The sequence below is a fragment of the Chamaea fasciata genome, unplaced genomic scaffold (assembly GCF_029207755.1).
Source record: "Chamaea fasciata isolate MVZ Bird 193981 ecotype frontalis unplaced genomic scaffold, bChaFas1.0.hap1 SCAF_9, whole genome shotgun sequence".
In the NCBI taxonomy this organism is placed as follows: domain Eukaryota; kingdom Metazoa; phylum Chordata; class Aves; order Passeriformes; family Sylviidae; genus Chamaea; species Chamaea fasciata.
The window spans coordinates 3,840,407-3,858,084 of NW_027094094.1; the positions used below are offsets into that span (position 1 = coordinate 3,840,407).

At 40.3% G+C, this 17,678-nt stretch overlaps 1 protein-coding gene across 1 annotated transcript in view; it reads left to right on the forward strand.

The window, feature by feature from the left end:
- The window catches only part of CPXM2 (carboxypeptidase X, M14 family member 2), a 68,796-nt gene that overhangs the window by 46,449 nt on the left and 4,669 nt on the right, over window positions 1-17,678 (forward strand). The window contains exons 6-12 of the mRNA XM_066190765.1: window positions 2,408-2,496; window positions 5,156-5,279; window positions 6,190-6,386; window positions 7,179-7,358; window positions 9,068-9,365; window positions 13,655-13,794; window positions 14,284-14,383. Coding sequence (XP_066046862.1) covers window positions 2,408-2,496; window positions 5,156-5,279; window positions 6,190-6,386; window positions 7,179-7,358; window positions 9,068-9,365; window positions 13,655-13,794; window positions 14,284-14,383 — 1,128 coding nt within the window. The remainder of the gene's footprint in view (window positions 1-2,407; window positions 2,497-5,155; window positions 5,280-6,189; window positions 6,387-7,178; window positions 7,359-9,067; window positions 9,366-13,654; window positions 13,795-14,283; window positions 14,384-17,678) is intronic.

Here is a 17,678-nt window from a genome sequence, read left to right on the forward strand (position 1 = left end):
CATTAACTCTACTGCTGCTGCAAAGACAGATTAGTGGTAGAAAAAGCTAGTATATCCCTCTGTGTAAATGGGAGTACCACAGTTTTGCAGAATCTTTTCTCCTTGGAAGAAAGAGAAAGAAAGAAAGAAAGAAAGAAAGAAAGAAAGAAAGAAAGAAAGAAAGAAAGAAAGAAAGAAAGAAAGAAAGAAAGAAAGAAAGAAAGAAAGAAAGAAAGAAAGAAAGAAAGAAAGAAAGAAAAAGAAAGAAAGAAAGAAAGAAAGAAAGAAAGAAAGAAAGAAAGAAAGAAAGAAAGAGTTTGTCCAGAATTTCTGTGAATAAATCAGTATGTTTCTATTATAATTCTACTGTGGTTTGAGTTCCTCAGTCTCTTAGTTTCAGTTTTATTAAAAAAAAAAAATAAAAATTGCCAAAGTGGACTTATCCAGCTGTGCACAAGCCTTGTTTGCCTTTGTACATTTTAGCTTTTAATGTTCTAATCAGTATTCCTGCTGCAGCAGAAATCCAGAGATTCAAGCAGGCTGCAGCAGAGCCTGGCAGAGTATGAGTGTTAACTCCCTGGGGAACTGTCAAATTGAGCTCTGTTGTTGAGGAAGGGCCAGAGATACAATCATTCTCACTGCACAATTTTTTTAAGTTTCCACCAACTCTACAGCATTCACAGTCATTCCCATGATATTAGTGTTTGATGTATGGAAAAAGAGCCAGGCTTTGAAAGGAATGGGATTAAAGTATCAGGGGAAAAAATCGGTTGCTGTATATTTTGGCTCATGGTGATACAGAAAACCTTCAACATCCTGGCAGTTTTATGATGTTTATTTTTATATTTTTACAACGTGGGGGTATTTTTTCAATTATGAAGATAATCTGTGTGGCATTTAAAACATGTCTCTTTTAAGAAGAAGTGGGTTTTTTTCCTGATTTCCATTTCTAATCCATCGGTATATTAATGAGTAATTTCTACAAATTAACATGGATTTTGATGAGACAAGATTCTTTTTGGACATTTTTCAGTCGTATTTGTAGAGCAGCTTTCAACTGACCTTCCAGCGTCTCTGCTGTAGATTAGGAAATGGAGACAAGAATGGGTCAAGTTACTGTAAAGCTTAATGAAACTTGCATGTTTCATTTCATAAATAACTTAAATAGTGCAAAACACTCCAAAAATTTTTGAATTTTATGGGAATATTTAGTGGTTTTAATGCCAGAAATATGAAACTTTAAAATGTTATGAAGTATTTTGCAGTGTTGTGAGTTTTCCATAATTTCATTAAGGATTTGTTGCTGTGGGATATTAACTACATATTTTTGCTTCTCAGAATTGTTCTTTTAACCCCCAAAAAATGTCACAGCTGACCGGTGATATTGTTTAAAGCCATTTTTTTTCTCTAGAGACAATGTCTTTTTGTGTTGCAATAAGACAGGACGATATTTAGACTTCTTCCTATTTCGCTTTTCCTCCAATAATTTTAAACCAATGAAGATGATTTTGTGTGAAGGGAAACAATTTTTTCATTGAAGCCTGACAGCCACTGGCTTGACAAATGATTACTCAAAATTCCAGACATCCCAGATGTGGCAAGTTAAGGAATGTGTCTGATGTTTTCCAAATAGACTTGTTTGTCTCTGAAAATAAATCACAGTAGATTAGGCTGGGAGCACATTTATCAGCAACTTCAAAGCTGAGCCATAACAGCCTTGGCCTGTTTTTTGGGGTTTTTTTCCAGGTGAAGGACCTGGAATGTCAAGGAGACAAAAGATTCTTTTCTGACCACATATCCTCCTTTGATACGTCAAAATGAACAAACTATAAATAATATTCATAAATAAGTGATTGTGTAAATTTTTAAGTAACGAGCATCTCTGACTTCCACAGGAGGTCTTCTGGAAGATAATTAGGAATGTTTAATGCGCACTGTTATTCCTTTCCATATTTTGCAAGCAGTGCATAGACTTGGAAAATACTCACCAAGAAAACTAAAATTCCTTGCAAGAGTAAATTAATCAAGTGGACACAAAACATTTACTGTGGCTTTTTCCTCTAATTTGATTTTTCTTCCACTCTTTTATCTTGCATCTGACTCATCATTTCCCAGTGACTTTTCCCCTCCTCTGCAGCCTAAGGCTGCCCTTCTGCTTTTCTGTTGAAGTTTACTTTTTTTGTGCAGAGGAGCTGTCTGGAAAGCTGGTACTTCTTTGCTTTTGTTTGGATCTGTATGAATTGATTTGTGCAGTGATAAAGAATATTTAAAATTAGTTGTTTTTCCGAGTTTTGCTTTTGAAAACCTGTTTTAGGTACACACAGGACGGTGGAATTCAGATTTCCACGTTCCTTACATGCATTGTGCCAAATCACCTTTATATTTGAAATTCCTAAGCACGTGAAAACTCATCTGTTTCTTTTCTCAGACCCAAACAATTATTACCACAGAAGAAATGAAATGACAACCACTGATAATCTGGACTTCAAGCATCACAACTACAAGGAGATGAGGCAGGTAGGCAAAGAGGCTGGTGCGTGATGGAGGGTGGATGGGTCCAAGCTTTTCAGTCCTATGGAATCCGAATTCCACCTCTACAAAATGTTATTAAAACTCTGTCTACAGTGTGTTTTTAAAATATTTTCCCTGTTTTAATCTATTAGAGGAAGCAGTCCAATAAAGTCCCAATTTGTACATAAATTAACCTGAAAGAGGTGACACTACATGACAGAGGAAGTGTTTTCATACCATGTGCCACTCTTTTTCTTCCATATGTATTTGAGACATGGTTTCTCCTTCTAGATTTGACTCTGATTTAGCCATCAGTTTTCTCATGTATTTCAGTGTGTTTGGATAATCAGAATAAACTCTAGAGTCCAATTCCATATTCACAGTTGTGAAAATCAGCAAAAATTCACCAGAAAAAACCCCCTCTGTTAGTATAATTTTAAATCTACCAGCCTTGTTTATCTTTTCCCCTTAACTTCAAACAGCCAGCCTTGTTCTTGGCTTTGTTATTGTTTTTAATCTTGCTTCATATCACCACAGACACAAGTGTGGGCTGTCCTGAAGAAATATTTCTACCCACTTTCTCTTCAAATATAAAGATAATATGTTTGGACTTGATGTGTGTGATTCACTTGCTGTGTGCTGGATTTTCAGTGTATTTATACTGCATGAATCACCACTGGGTTTTATTGAGCAATTGTGTACTGAGTCACACGTTTATTTTGGTAGAGATTTCATGGCCTATATTTCTTAGCACAAAGATTAGACGAGTAGGAACTCAATTGGCATAATTACTGTCAGAACCAATAAAATAAAATGTATTTATGTTGTCGTTGCAGAAAGGCAGGTTGATCAGGTTAGAAATATCTCGGGGAAAAAAAACACAGCTTTAAACTAGAATGTTTTTGCACTCTTCATATAAATGGAAAATCTGTGACTGTGGTTGAGGATTGTGAACTGTGTGCTCTCCCAATTTCTGTTTTCTTCTGTATCAAAATAGTTAAATTTTTTGGAGCTCATTGGATTTTAATTGCTGGTGGGCAGAATATTGTGGGTTGCATTGCAACAAGTCTTATATTCCCAAAACTATTCTCAAAAGTTTAGTGCAAAATGGAATAATAACTACCAGAGTCAACTTCTTATTAAAAACAAACAACAATCAAAAACATCCCCAACCCCCAAATATACATTATTGTCACTTTTCATAGCTACTTTGCCTCCAACCGTCTTAGAAAAATGCTGTTCTTTGAAGTGATTTAATTTCAGCACTGAAGGAGGAGGAGATGGTGTTCCTGCGCCATGTTTTGGGAGCATTACATTACATTGCAATAAGTCAAATATTTGTGAGAGGGAGGGATTTTCTCGGTGTCAGGTAGTTTTAATACAAGTCTCTGGTTAGGAAGATGAAATTTACAGCTCCAGTTTTCTCCTTGTGAAAGAGCATTCAATATTCTTCTTCCAGCCAATAGGAATCCTGGCTGTATCTTGTGTGCAGCATCGTTTTACAGCCCAAAGTATTTATTATGTGTTCATTTCTATGTATGTGTTTGTATATATTCATGTGGAACAGGAAGCTGTTACATCTTTGATGTGGGTATTTGACTACAACCTTGTCCCTGAGATAACAAACCCAGATCAAAGGTGAAATATTGTGCCATTTGTAGGAAATGGGAATGACAAGATCAACTATGAAATAAGTTCATTTTCAACGTTGTATTTCCACTAACTCCATTGCATTACATGTTGCCTGAAGAGTCACCGTAAATGTTGCTCTAATGCAGGAAAAGTTCTTTGACTCAGAAAATAATCACATGTTTGCAATTTAAGAGATGATGGGGAGCTTACTGAGGCCAATACAAATATTTCCACTGTATGTAATATACTTTGAACTTGGTTCTGGGCCTTTTTCTCACTATTAATGAGCATTTCCATACTTCCAAGCACTTCTCTAAATTGATGTTCCTGGTGTCCTGTGAGCACTGCAGTGCCAGGCACGTCAGGAAAGCTTCTGCACGTGGAAGTTTCAGAGTCAGGAGTTTCTCTGCTGGGTTTCAGAGGCAGCTCTGAGATAACAGGCCCACATTCCCTATTTCTCAGCTTGTGGAGCTGCATGGATGCAGGGAAACATCAGCCAGCTCAGTTTCCTTCAATTTGAAGGTGTGAGGAGAGAAACTAGTAAACACCGGTCTGAGTCAGTAACATTATTTATACAATATGGTTTTAGCCTTTAGCTAAAATAGAACTGCTTTTAATGCAATATCTCTACTTGCTGGCAGAGTGGAAAAAGTTAATATGGAGAAAATGTGGCAACCTGCAAAATAAATGCATTTCTGTACGCTGACACCTTGGATCACCTCAAGTCACTTACCTATAGTACCTCACAGAGTGTGGTTGTCTTAATTACTCTCCATTATTTTAATTACTCCCCATGGCAGAATGTTTTAAAAATGAGATAGCAGAGCTATAAATTCATGAACTAAACGTAAAGCTTTTACAACTACGAAGTAATCAGAGAAACAAATGAAGAGTTTGTGCCACATCCAATTTAGAATGAACCAATTCATAGTGGATCTGTTTTGATGCTGCATTGTCTAAATATGTTCTCTTTTTTTCTTTTCTTTTCTTTTTTTTTTTTTTTTTTTTTTTTTTTTTTTTTTTTGGTTGGCAGTTGATGAAAACTGTGAATAAAATGTGCCCGAATATCACAAGAATTTACAATATTGGAAAAAGCTACCAAGGGCTGAAGCTGTATGCTGTCGAGATTTCTGACAACCCAGGAGAACACGAAGTTGGTTAGGATTTTAATCTTAACTAAATCTGTTGAAGGGGTGTTGGGATTTGGCTTTTTTCCCCCTCCTCTTCCTCTGTATCAGCATTAATTATCACTGATGGAATTATATTCATGGCAGCAAAGATTTCGAATGTATGTGGGAGGAACCTCAGCGCTGTATTTCTAAATTGGGAAGAGGAGGGTGAGCACAAATAGAGGACATTTTGAATGTGGGATCGAATACTTTAATGATCATTCTTCACTGTAATAAAATAAAGGTGAATTTTAATACTGGAGGATGGATTTTAGTAGTGGGCTTGATGTAGCTATGGATAGAAATTTACCTTTTTTATGTGGGGTGAATGCATTGCAGGGACAGCTCAAATCTCCAATTAATTTTTCACTCATGAGATCTGGGGTTCAATTTCCTACCATGATAATTCTTCAGCATAGAAACTCATTCAGTCTTTGGTCCTTCTCACTGTGGTAGTGCCTGGGACAGCTGTTGGAATAAAGGAATTTTGTGCTTTGCTCTATCCATGAAGACATTCCTCATAGCGTGTTTAGATTAGTTGTTAGGAAAGTTCTCTTCTGGCAAAGCATTTTTCATATGACTTTTAGACCTTCAAAACTGTTAAAATCTATCTCTAACATGATGAAGTTGTGAGTATAATTATAAATATGTTTAATCAAAAATGGGTTTCAGAGGTTTTCAAAGTGGCTTTAGGTATCACTAATACACAAGCCTGTTCTAAAATAGCAAGAGAAAGCACTTTATTTCTCCAAAGCGACATTTCCACCTCTCATCTGTGCAGCTGAGACATTTCTCCAGCTCTCCTGCAGTGAAATGCTGCTGATTGACATCGATGCCATTTGATGGAGATTTGATTTGCTGCTCTGAACTACCTCTGCTCCGTGTTTTGTTTCCACAGGGGAGCCAGAATTCCACTACATTGCAGGAGCTCACGGGAATGAAGTGCTTGGACGAGAGCTGATCCTCCTGCTGATGCAGTTCATGTGCCAGGAGTACCTGGCTGGGAACCCACGCATTGTGCACCTCATCCAGGACACGAGGATCCACCTGCTGCCCTCAGTGAACCCTGATGGATATGACAAGGCCTACAAAGCGGTAAATTAGAGCACGTCAAGGAATTCTTTTCAGTAGATGAATCAAAAATGCTGCTCTTGTCATTATTTTCTTCAAAGATCACAAGCGATCAGACATTAACCATGAAAAGATGGGCGCATCAAAGTAAGCGCAAATCATCTTGGGAAAAAGCTGAAACAGTATTTGATGTGATGTTGGCTAGCAGGGAAATGTACATGGAAAGGAGAGTCACAAAGACTGCCAGAACAAACCATCCTGAGGCGTGCAGAGCCACGGGAACACCATTATAGAAAATGGAAAATTCATGCAGTCTGTTTCTCATGAGAAACCAAGCTCAGCACATGAAAATTTGCATTCCTCCACAGCTGAAATGTAACAGTGTGCCTTTAAGGAGAGCCCAATGTGTTGGACATCGTAATAATTCAGTCTGGACGAAGACAGACAACCAGGAAAAATTGTAGGGGCTGGTCAAATGCACTGGAAAATCTTCCAGAGCAGTCTGCAGAAGACTGGAACAGGAAAGTCAAAATCATAGTCATGGGAGGAAATGTGTGCTGTCTCCATTAAGTAATATAGTTTGGCTAGCCTCAAGTAAATTTTCATGGGTTTTCCTTCACCTCATTCAAAATTTCATACAAAATTTTTAAAAAAGCGACAATTATTTAATTCAGTTAATTAAATCATTAATCTTCCATTTCTCTGTATAGAATTACCTCTGGCACATTCCCAAACATTCTGCAGGGGCTTACAGGTTGTCGTATTCTGAATGAACATTAATTTTTATTTTCTTTCTTTTACCTTTTTAAATTTAAGGGTTCAGAACTGGGGGGCTGGTCTTTAGGACGATGGACTCAGGACGGCATTGACATCAACAATAACTTCCCTGACTTAAACTCTCTGCTCTGGGAGTCAGAAGATCAGAAGAAGAGTAAAAGAAAAGTTCCGAACCATCACATCCCGATCCCTGACTGGTACCTGTCCGAAAATGCCACTGTGAGTAAGGCCAGGAGAGGGGGCACAAAGGCTGGGATGTGCTGAGAGAGTGAGATTTACATTTCTCAACAAATGAGTAACCTGAGAGTGAAGTTCCACACCTGATCTAAGTCAGTAATTTCCTTTATGTCAGTGGAAATAAAAATGCACCGCGAAAGCACCATTCCCCTCCAGGATTTAGAGGCAGATCTTATGGAAGAAACTGTTTCCTAAAGGATTTTCTTTTCCCTCAGCTATTGCAAGAACTTGGAAGACTCAACACCCAACTTTTAGGCAGCAAGGTAGACAAGGAGAAGCACAGCATGAGCTTGGCCATGTGGATCAGGCTTCTCCCAGGTTCTGTGCCATAGATGAGCTCTTTGAAAACTCACTCGCAGATTTGTCCTGGGATTTTCTTGCTTGCTCTTACTTGAAATATGTTCTTATCTCAATAACACAGCAACAGATCAGGCATATGCAAACCCAGTGCTGTGGCTTATGTTAAAGTCGTTTATTGGATTGTAGTGCCAGAAATTTAACTTATTTTGGCCTGACCTTTTAAATATAATGGCAGCTATTAATAGCAGCTTCACTGTGGCAGTTTTTAGTACTTCAGAATCACACCGTCATGGAATGGTTACAGTTTAAAGGGGCCTCTGGAGATCGGCCCAACCCCCCGACAAGGCAGGGTCACCTGGAGCAGGTGACACAGGAGCACATCCAGGTGGGTCTGGAATGTTTCCAGAGATGGAGACTCCATGACCTCCCTGTGAAGCTGTTCATCCTCATGTTGAGGTGAAACTTCCTGTGTTTTAATTTATGGCCATTATTTCGATGTTTAAAATCTCTTATTGTGGAAACAAGAAGAGGAGGAGCAGTGTCACCGTCTGACACCTCTGTCACTTCCTGCTCTTGGCCTCACTCGACACAGATGTTCCTATTCCATAAATTACTGACATGAAGGTTTTATTCATTCTTGAGGGATGTCTGTGACCCCCCAAGGATGGGTGACAAGCACCATAACTTAAAGAAGGCCTTCTCCTTGCCCACATCCCTTCTGCTGGTTCCTCATGCTCAGGAACCCATGAGCCTGGTTTCCCTTTGAAACAGAGAAATAGTACTATGAAAGGTGCACTGTAGTAGGACCCACGAGGGGTAATTTTTAGATGATTGGCTTTGAGGCGTTTACAGCATTGTGTGGCAAAAGCTGCTAGGCCAAGAAACGCTTTTAATGTATTGTAATTAGGAAATAATTTGGCTTCTAATTGAGATGGCGTAAATTATAACATCTGTGTTGTCTCACCCTTCACATGAGACTGAAGACGGGATAAAAGTTTTTAAAACGCCTCGTTGCAATAGGACATGAAATAAAGATGCTTGACTCCAGTCAGAAGGCAGTAGAAATCAGAAGGCTTTATTTACAATTCATTCAGCTCTTTTATAACGCGCTGTGCTAAGAAGGTATGTTATCGTTCCACAGAACTGGCACCTCTCCTATTGGCTAAGTAACAGAAATAGCAAACAGCACCTGTTGTTGTAGGAAAGAAATACCGTTTACACAAAGTTGTTTTGGGAAAAAGAAAACCGTTGAAAAGTTTCCCTTAAGAAGAGCTAGCAATTCTTAGACTTAGCAAATGTCGGGTCCACAACGCCTCTCAGTTGCCCCGTGTCCGGGAAAAGGCCACAATCCGACGCAGGCTGGTCAGAGCTGCCCTTACTCTTTCTCCCAGGTGGCGGTGGAGACGCGGGCCATCATCGCCTGGATGGAAAAAATCCCTTTCGTGCTGGGTGGCAACTTGCAGGGGGGAGAGCTGGTGGTGGCCTATCCCTACGACATGGTGAGGTCCATGTGGAAGACCCAGGACTACACGCCCACCCCGGACGACCACGTGTTCCGCTGGCTGGCCTACTCCTACGCCTCCACGCACCGGCTGATGACGGACGCCAGGAGGAGAGCCTGCCACACCGAGGACTTCCAGAAGGAGGACGGCACTGTGAACGGAGCCTCCTGGCACACCGTGGCTGGAAGTAAGTGGTAGAAATGATGCCTTAAGGTTTAGCTTTTGTATTTTCCATGTTTTGTACTGCATTAGTATGTAACCTGTGGAAGCCCAGGGAGGTGTGGGAGCCTGACTGAGGAGCAGGGTCGGCAGGACTTCACCCCTGGTAAGCCAGGCCTTGGCTTCAAGCCCTGAGAAACATTCATCTAACACAGGCCGAGCCTGAGATCTCCTCCCAAGATCCTTTGGAGTTATTATATTAACTAGTCCAAGCTCTTCTCTATTAGTTACTTGTGTTCCATGTATGGTATTGTTTCTAGAATGATCCACCCCTGAGACTACTTATTGTTACTTCTCCCTTGTTTCTGGGCTTTGGAGTTTGTCCCTCTACTCTATGCGGCTTCTGGGCATCGTCCCTATTTTTATTTCTCATTAAATTAATTTTTTTTTTTTTCGGGGCACTCCATCGTTCCCGCTCCTTTTTTCTTACTTTGTGCCGCATTTACCCTGAGGTAAGGAGACTCGATGATTTGTTGCAGCCACTCTCACTGCAACAATAACTCTGAACTTCATACAAAGTGTTACCAAGTTCTACTCGCAGTGTAGTCAGACAGAACAATCCTTTTCCAGCCCCAGAACCATGGTCACTGCTGCAGCTTCAGGCCCAAAAAGTGCAGACAACAGAGAATTGAGGGGAGCAAACTGGGAGCATAGGACTTCATAACCTGAAGCTGTAATTGGACAATTAACCCCAATGTGTAAATGGACCAAAACATATAAAAGTCTGAAATCTGGTGACTGGGTGTCCATCTTGGGTGGAGCCCTGGCCAAGTTCTTGTACTGCCCAAGCTGTATCCTTTGAAGGCCTTTAAATAAATACCTACTTTATTCCTTTAACATTGTCTAGCCTCTGTTCTGGGTAGCCTCTCAAGGCATCAGAAACTCTGATTAGTGTTACCTTCCTAATTAGGGTAAAGCCATCACTGCCTGGTGTACGTTGAAGCAGCAGTGGTGGTAGAATGTGTGTTCTAAGAGGAATGTTTCCAGATGTCTTTACTGTCGTTAATACATGGTGACTGCGTCTTTTACAACAAAGTTTTCCAAAAATGCACATGCAGAACGTTGGCTTTAAGAACTCTGTGCACTCAAGACAATTTGCCAGGAAGAAACCAGCCCAGTCCAAACCCCCACACAAGGTGACAAGAAGAAAACTGCTGCCAAGTGCCACAGCCAGTGTCACAGCTGAAGCAGTGGCTTCAGGGAGAGATTCCAGTGGCTCTCAGATAAGGAAATCCTGATTTCAGCCTCCTGCTGACTGAACTCAGCCTCAGATCAGCCCCTACTCACAATCACTCGGAGTTGTATTGAAATGCCATAAAAAGCTACTGTTTGCCTGCTATCGTCCTGTTTCTAAAACACCTGGATGTCCTTACAGTTAAATTTTGCATGGGCTCCACAGGCATTCCTGCTGCCAGGATAAATCACAGCCTGGATCAATCTCCACACACCCAAGCCTGTCACCCTGTTAAGGAGCACAGAGGGGAAGTCATGGCCTGAGTGTGGCCAAAACCTGGATTTCCCGGAAATTAGAAGCCCATTTTTAACAGCATTAGGCATGTTTGCCACTCTGGATGTGCACTGGAGCGGGCTGGGAGTCAGACACTCTGCTGATTCATCACAGTTCTGCTCAAAATCCTCGTGTTTTCCTAAGTGCATCAGTCAAACAACATATTCTCTGAAATTAGGAAATGAGACAGGCATCTGCTGGCAGTGCGCTGACAACAGGAATAGCGCTAACAGCAAACAGATGCAGGCCAGTGTCTCTGAAACCCAGGTTTAGCTGAATCTGGCTTGTGTTTGGAACTTGCAGGTACTTCCACTGCATACACATTTTGGGATTTTGGACATGGCTTTTAGGGCTTTTATGTTGCCCCATGTGGAGCTAGTGCTGGCCAGCCTTTAACAGCTACAGTTGAGAATTCACTTTTCAAATAATATTTCAGGAGGTTAAAAAGTGTTGGGTGAATTTAGGGGGAAACCTTGAACTCTTTGGTCTGACAGTACATTCCCGTGCATTTCTACAAGTTCTAAAGCATTCTCTGAGAACTAACTTGACCACTTAATTATCTAATTTATGAATTTAATTTTCCTAAGTGCAACAAGAAGCATCATTATGAATTGATCCAGAAAAGATGACATTGGTCTTGTCACTGACAGCTGTCACACTGTTAATTAAAGATGGACGATATAGATGCTGAATATTACCCTGATTTCTTAGGACCAATTACATTTAGGATTTGTTCCATCTGATTTGTTTTATTTCTTGACGATGTTTTAATTATGATTGATGTCCTGCTCTGTTACATTATGGTAAGACCGCAAACAATGTGCTTGCAGAAGCTCTCCCACCCATCCTTCTGTGTGAGTGGCACCTCCTCATTGTACCACACCTTGAAACTGCCCATCCCCTCTCTCCTCATCCATCTGCTTCCTTGCAGTGGTCCTGCACAGAAACTTCTTACTGCTCGTGCCATGGGAAAACCTAGATGAGATTTTTCTAATTTCATTTCAGTCCCCAGAGAAGCATGTGCACCACAGATACTCAACACCTCCTCATGCCTTTAAAACCCAGCCATGATATTTCCTGCTCATTATTTTGACTGCAGAGAATGCAAGTTCTTCAGCAATTTTACATACAAAGTTTCTGCACTGGGTGAACTGCGCAGAGGCAAAAAAAGAGATCGATTTAATTTTATTTCCTGTGTTTTTGAGGCTGGATTTGCATGTTCAGGCAGTAGGAAAGAGTCGCTCTTGGCAACGCAAAGCCATTTTCTTAAATACATGTATTAAAGCTGAGCAATTACTGTGTATGGCAAAACATTTCACAGCAGATTAATCAGGATGTTATACAGCATGTGAGGGGAAAATAATTGTGACTGTTTCTCAAGTGGAGGGGAAGCACATTTATGCAGAGGAGCATATGCCACTGGCTGATGTTTAGGTTTTCCCCATCAACAAAAGTGAAAAGTTTAACATCTGTATTATATAATCATCCTTCTGCTTCCAGAAGACACTGAGGGCTAATTAAATACTTGACTACTGCTCTGTGGTAATTGGGCAGGAACAGGGGTTTTGGTTTAACTCTTCTTGGTCAGAAGCACTCGGTGATTGCAACTCCTGCTAATCTTTGCCATTTAAAACATAACAATTAATGATCATTAACAAACATATTTTAAAATATTTTCTTATTAGAAATGCAGGTAGAACAAGGAAAGAAGCTCACCGAATTTCTTCCTCTAGTGTTCATTTTCTGTATCTCGTTATCTGTGTGAGAGTGGAGAACTAATAAGCAGGGAAAATAATGGTGAGAAACAGGAGGGAAACCTGGAGAATGGAAATGTTGGAGCTCTGTATGTAAAGACAGTCCTCCTTAGTGCTCCAGACCTTTGCAAAGGTCACAGTGGTCTCTGTAATGCAGAATTAAGCTGCAGCTCCTCAGAGATTGGTGGCACTGAGCTCGATTAGGACACATTTCTGATGGAAATCCCTATTTCAGAGCAACAGTGCAGCTCCCAGTCTTCTGCAACACTGTGATAGGGGGAAAAGAGACATATTTCTTACAAACTACAGATACCATATGTAACATAAAATAATTATTGCTACCTTGATTTTTCTGGCTTTTCTCTCAGTTAAATTACTCAGGGAGGAGAGCAGACCGAGGAACTGTTTCACCAACTACTTTGATAAATCAACTTTACATAACAACCCCTGTGAGCACATTGCTCTGTGCCCTGGCATTCGGGGTTCCATCAGTTGGGTAAAGAGCTGCACGTCCCTCCAACCCAACACAGACAATTCCATTTCTACCCAGGGCACTCACACAGGTGAGCTGCTCTGTGGGCAATGGCCAGGATTAGGGATGCTTAGTGCTTTCTTAAAACCAAAGCACAGATTTTTGTTTTAGAGGGAGACCTTTCTCCTGGTTGTGTCCTTATCTTTTCCATCAGTAGAGTCCCAGAATGGTTGTTGGAAGGGACTTTAAAGCCCATTGAGTTCCACTTCTGGTTGGAGCAACTTCTCACAATCCCAGGTTGTTCCAAGCCCTGTCCAGCCTAGCCTTGAGCACTCTGGTGCTTTGTTACAGAACATTTGGCATTTCTAAAAAACCTTTTACCCTTCCAGTTCTGCAGGTTAAGCCAGCTGGATGAATACCCAACTTGCGTTCGTAGAAGTTACATTAATTCGCATAAAAGCTCAGATCTGATCAATAGATTAAAAAGGATATGAAGTTGTTCCCTTTCTCCCCAATGTTGACAGGCATCAATGACTTCAGCTACCTGCACACGAACTGCTTTGAGCTCTCCATCTATGTTGGCTGTGACAAGTATCCCCACGAGAGCGAGCTGCCCGAGGAGTGGGAGAACAACCGCGAGTCCCTGATCGTGTTTATGGAACAGGTATTCACCAGGAGTGTGGTGAATCTCTCCTTTCACACCGAGAATTTCGGGTTCCTGCTGTTTGTCTTGCATGACTAATTGTGTGGTCATTGGTATTTCTGATAGACATATCACTTCAGCCAGGCTGGTTTGACTTCAGGGAATAAAATAATGAAGCATCTGAGAATTTGATGGTGGGTGCTGAGTTTGCTGCAAAGGGCTGCTGGAAAAAGAGCCCAATGTTGTGTCTGTTGCTTCATCTGTTCTTTTTATCTATATCTTGAATTTGATGCCTCAGGAAGCCTAACAAAATTCACAAGCTGATTCACAAGTTAATGCCTGAAGGGCTGCTACAGGGTTAATAATGATATTCCACAGTGTTGTGAGCCATAAAGTAGGAATATGAAAATGTGATTCACTTATGGAATTAATGATTCACTGTAAGTTCCTAGGAATACTACTGTTCATTACTGTGCAGTATTTACTTGCTTTTTTTTATTTGCTGCACAGGTCCATCGCGGCATCAAAGGTATTGTGAAAGACGTGCATGGAAAGGGAATCCCAAATGCTGTTATTTCAGTGGAAGGTGTAAACCATGACATTCGCACAGGTAAAAAAAAACAAAACAAAAACAACAAACCACCACCACCACCAACAAAAACACCAAAAAACCCCAAACCAATAAAAATACAAAACATCAGTGCCAAAGAACAGATTTGTGGTTTAAAAACAAACCCACTAAACCATGTTGCTAAATACCACATCCACATGTTTTTTGAATGATAATTTTATGTATTTTTACCTCTTTACTGGTGTTCTGTGTTCTTCATTTGCTGCCACTTCCATGCCCTTTGCCACTGAGGTAAAAAGTGACAGATTTGAACACATGAAATGACTTCAGGCTGTGGAATATCACAGAGTTTTGTGACTTCCAAATCTTTAACATTTTCCACAAGAGGTGATCGGAGCCAGTAATGAATCTTGGAATATCTAACTTAGTTTATGATTAATTTCAGTGCTACTGTGTCTCCATTGTAAAAGAAGGCATTGAATGACAGATACTTAATTAGGCAATAATGATTCTGCCTTAAATATTTCAAAATGGGACCACTGGGAAATGACAGTGGGAACTAAAGTAATCAGCTGGTTTTTTTCTTGTCTTGGAAGCCTTGGTAGTGCTGAAAGTCTGCCATAAAGTGTGGGTTGTATTACTCTGTTAACAAAATTAATGTCTTGCTCTGAGTTAATGCAATATGTGATTAATCTCCAGCTCTCTGTACTATGGATTGTCGTGTGGAAAAAAAATAAAGTGAAATAAATGTGCAAGATCCCAAAATCCACCTTGTAACACTCGGGGAACCTTGCAGCTCTTTACATCTTGACTTATTGCTGAGCCTCTCTGGCTCAAGGCCATCTGTACTTGTTAGTAAAAATAAAAGTACTTATTCCATTCCCTTTAATTTTTCTTTTTAATGAGACGTTTAAGATCACACTCTGGAATCACTGTGGAGATGGGAACATAAAAGTTCTATCTTGTTTCACATTATCCAGGTAACAATGCACGTCTCATTAGTCCCTGAAACCAAAGGATTTATGCTGGAGCCAAAAAGCTAAAATGATATGTATAACTCCAGAGAAAGAAGGCAAATTGTCAGCAGTCTTCTTTCACTTATACCTTTTAAAATGAAAAATGCGTCCATTTAAACCTCTGAGTTGCTTTGATGTAAAAATAGGCCGAGCAGGAGAAGAATTATGGCCACTATCTCTATTCACATAAGTTTTGTTTCCAGTGAGCTGAGCTCTGCTGTTTCACTGATACATTAACATGGTCAGCTGCCCCGTGGAGCCAGACAAAAGTTGCCTGTAAAAGCCCTCTAATAACATTTAAAGGTTTGAGAAAATTCCTTTGCTTCTTCCTGTGGACTGAATTAAAGCACATTGGTTTGGCTTTCTCCTGGATACGATGTCCCTGATGGAAGGAGAGGGATGCTGACATTCAGCTAACACCACTAATGGGCTAATTGGAGGCATTGATTCCAAGAGCAAGAACTTTGCGGGGAATTATTCCATTTTCCCTCGATGCAGATGTGACTATTGATTAAGTCTGAGTGAGTCCATGTTGTTGCAGTCAGAAATGAGCTGGATTCTGTGAGGAAGCCTCTGGAAAAAAAGTTGGATGAACAAATGCACCTTCCCGCCCCCTACCATGGTGCCAAGGCAGCTTTGGATGTTGCTTCCAGTAATTTGGGAAATGACAAAGTAAATACTGATGGAGAAATGTGCAGTTTCTTCCTAGTGAAACACTTCTGTGTTACAACCAGACTTCAAAGGCAGATGTTTCTGTGTGGTTTTTGAACCAAAGTGTCATTAATTTAATTTCACAAAGGTGTCCAGAGAAATTTTTATTATTATTTTGTTAAGTTTGCTGTGATTTCAGTGTACTTTATGTACCAAACCCCAAGGATTTTGAAGTAGCATTTAGTCATATTTATTGTATTAAATATATTCATATATCAAATATTTATTTAATTAGTCTAAACTAGGCATAATTCTGGTATTCCAGCACTCCTGCCTCCCTCCTGGCTGCCTGGTCCATACAGAAAAGTTGAGTTTAAATTGTTACATGCTTTGGGAGTGCAGCACCATGGCCAGGTTTCCTGGAGAGTCTTTTGTTGGTAAAAAGAAATTAGGAAGATTCTTATAATGTATTTAAATGAGTGCAGTTTGGTACATTTAAATGTGAAAATTGCTTGTGCATTTTTACAATTATTTAATTGTAACTAAGGACTGTCCTATTAGGCCCAAAGGACATTTCTCTTAATTGTAGAATTTATGGAGTAATCTGACATATTAAATTCATAGCAATGCTATCTTTGTCCTTTAATGCATTGTTATTTTATCTAAGCAGACATGGCAATCCTTTTCCAGCCCCAGTAGGTGGATATGGATGCAGCCTGCCTCCAGCCTGCTCCCACTGGAACCTATTATTTCAGCAAACCTATTATTTACTAAATTTATCTGTGTTTTTAATTGTGTTTCTTTTTGCCATCTGTTCTGATTTCTTTTTTTTTTTTTTTTTTACCTACTGGATTTAATCTGATTTTCAAAAAAACCCCAACCTTTTAGCCTGATATTAAATGCTGGGCACTGACAGCTGACAGAAATACTCCCGTCTGCTTGCTTCTAAATGCAAAGGAGGGAAAGTGCATCCTGCTGAAGGCTTAATACCCAGCTTTGCCATAAATTCCCAGTGGGGTGTGAATGTGTAGGTTTATTCCTGGCCCTGTGTGGGGTTGTGATGAACTGACTGTTTAATGTGTCAGAAAAATGTGGGTCAGGTTTGCAGTCCTGGGGCTAAAGCCAGGCTGGGAGCGGGGATGTGATCACAGCCACACACGGGGGGGATCCAGAGCCCTTTGCCTGCCCTGTGGTGTTGCCAGAGCGTTTACAGCTGAAAATGAGCCCTTGGGGGTAAATATGAGGAGTTTGGGCAGATTTATGGTTTGGCCTTTTGTTCAGCTTCCAGCAGACCCAGTGGTGAGGGAGAGCTGAATAAAGAGCCTCTCTTAGAGCCTTTCCTAAAAACACCCAAGTCACAAGAAACAGAAAATTTGGAGCTTATTATCACCCCAAATGTGATTAAATTGACTTAAACCCCCCCTGATCATGTTGGGATGTAAGAAAGGACCTGATCAGGTACAGTTCTGGCACACTCAGAGGCTGCACTATCAGGGTAGAGTCAATATTGCCATTTGTTAACACTTGTCTGTTTGCAAGGACATTTTTTTTTTTTACCAAACCCTAAATTAAAGCACTCTTTCTTTAAACAGAGGCTGACCAGCCTGATCCTTCCTCAAATGGAATATTTTTATGCAAATCATCTTCAGTTTTTGCTACACTCTGCA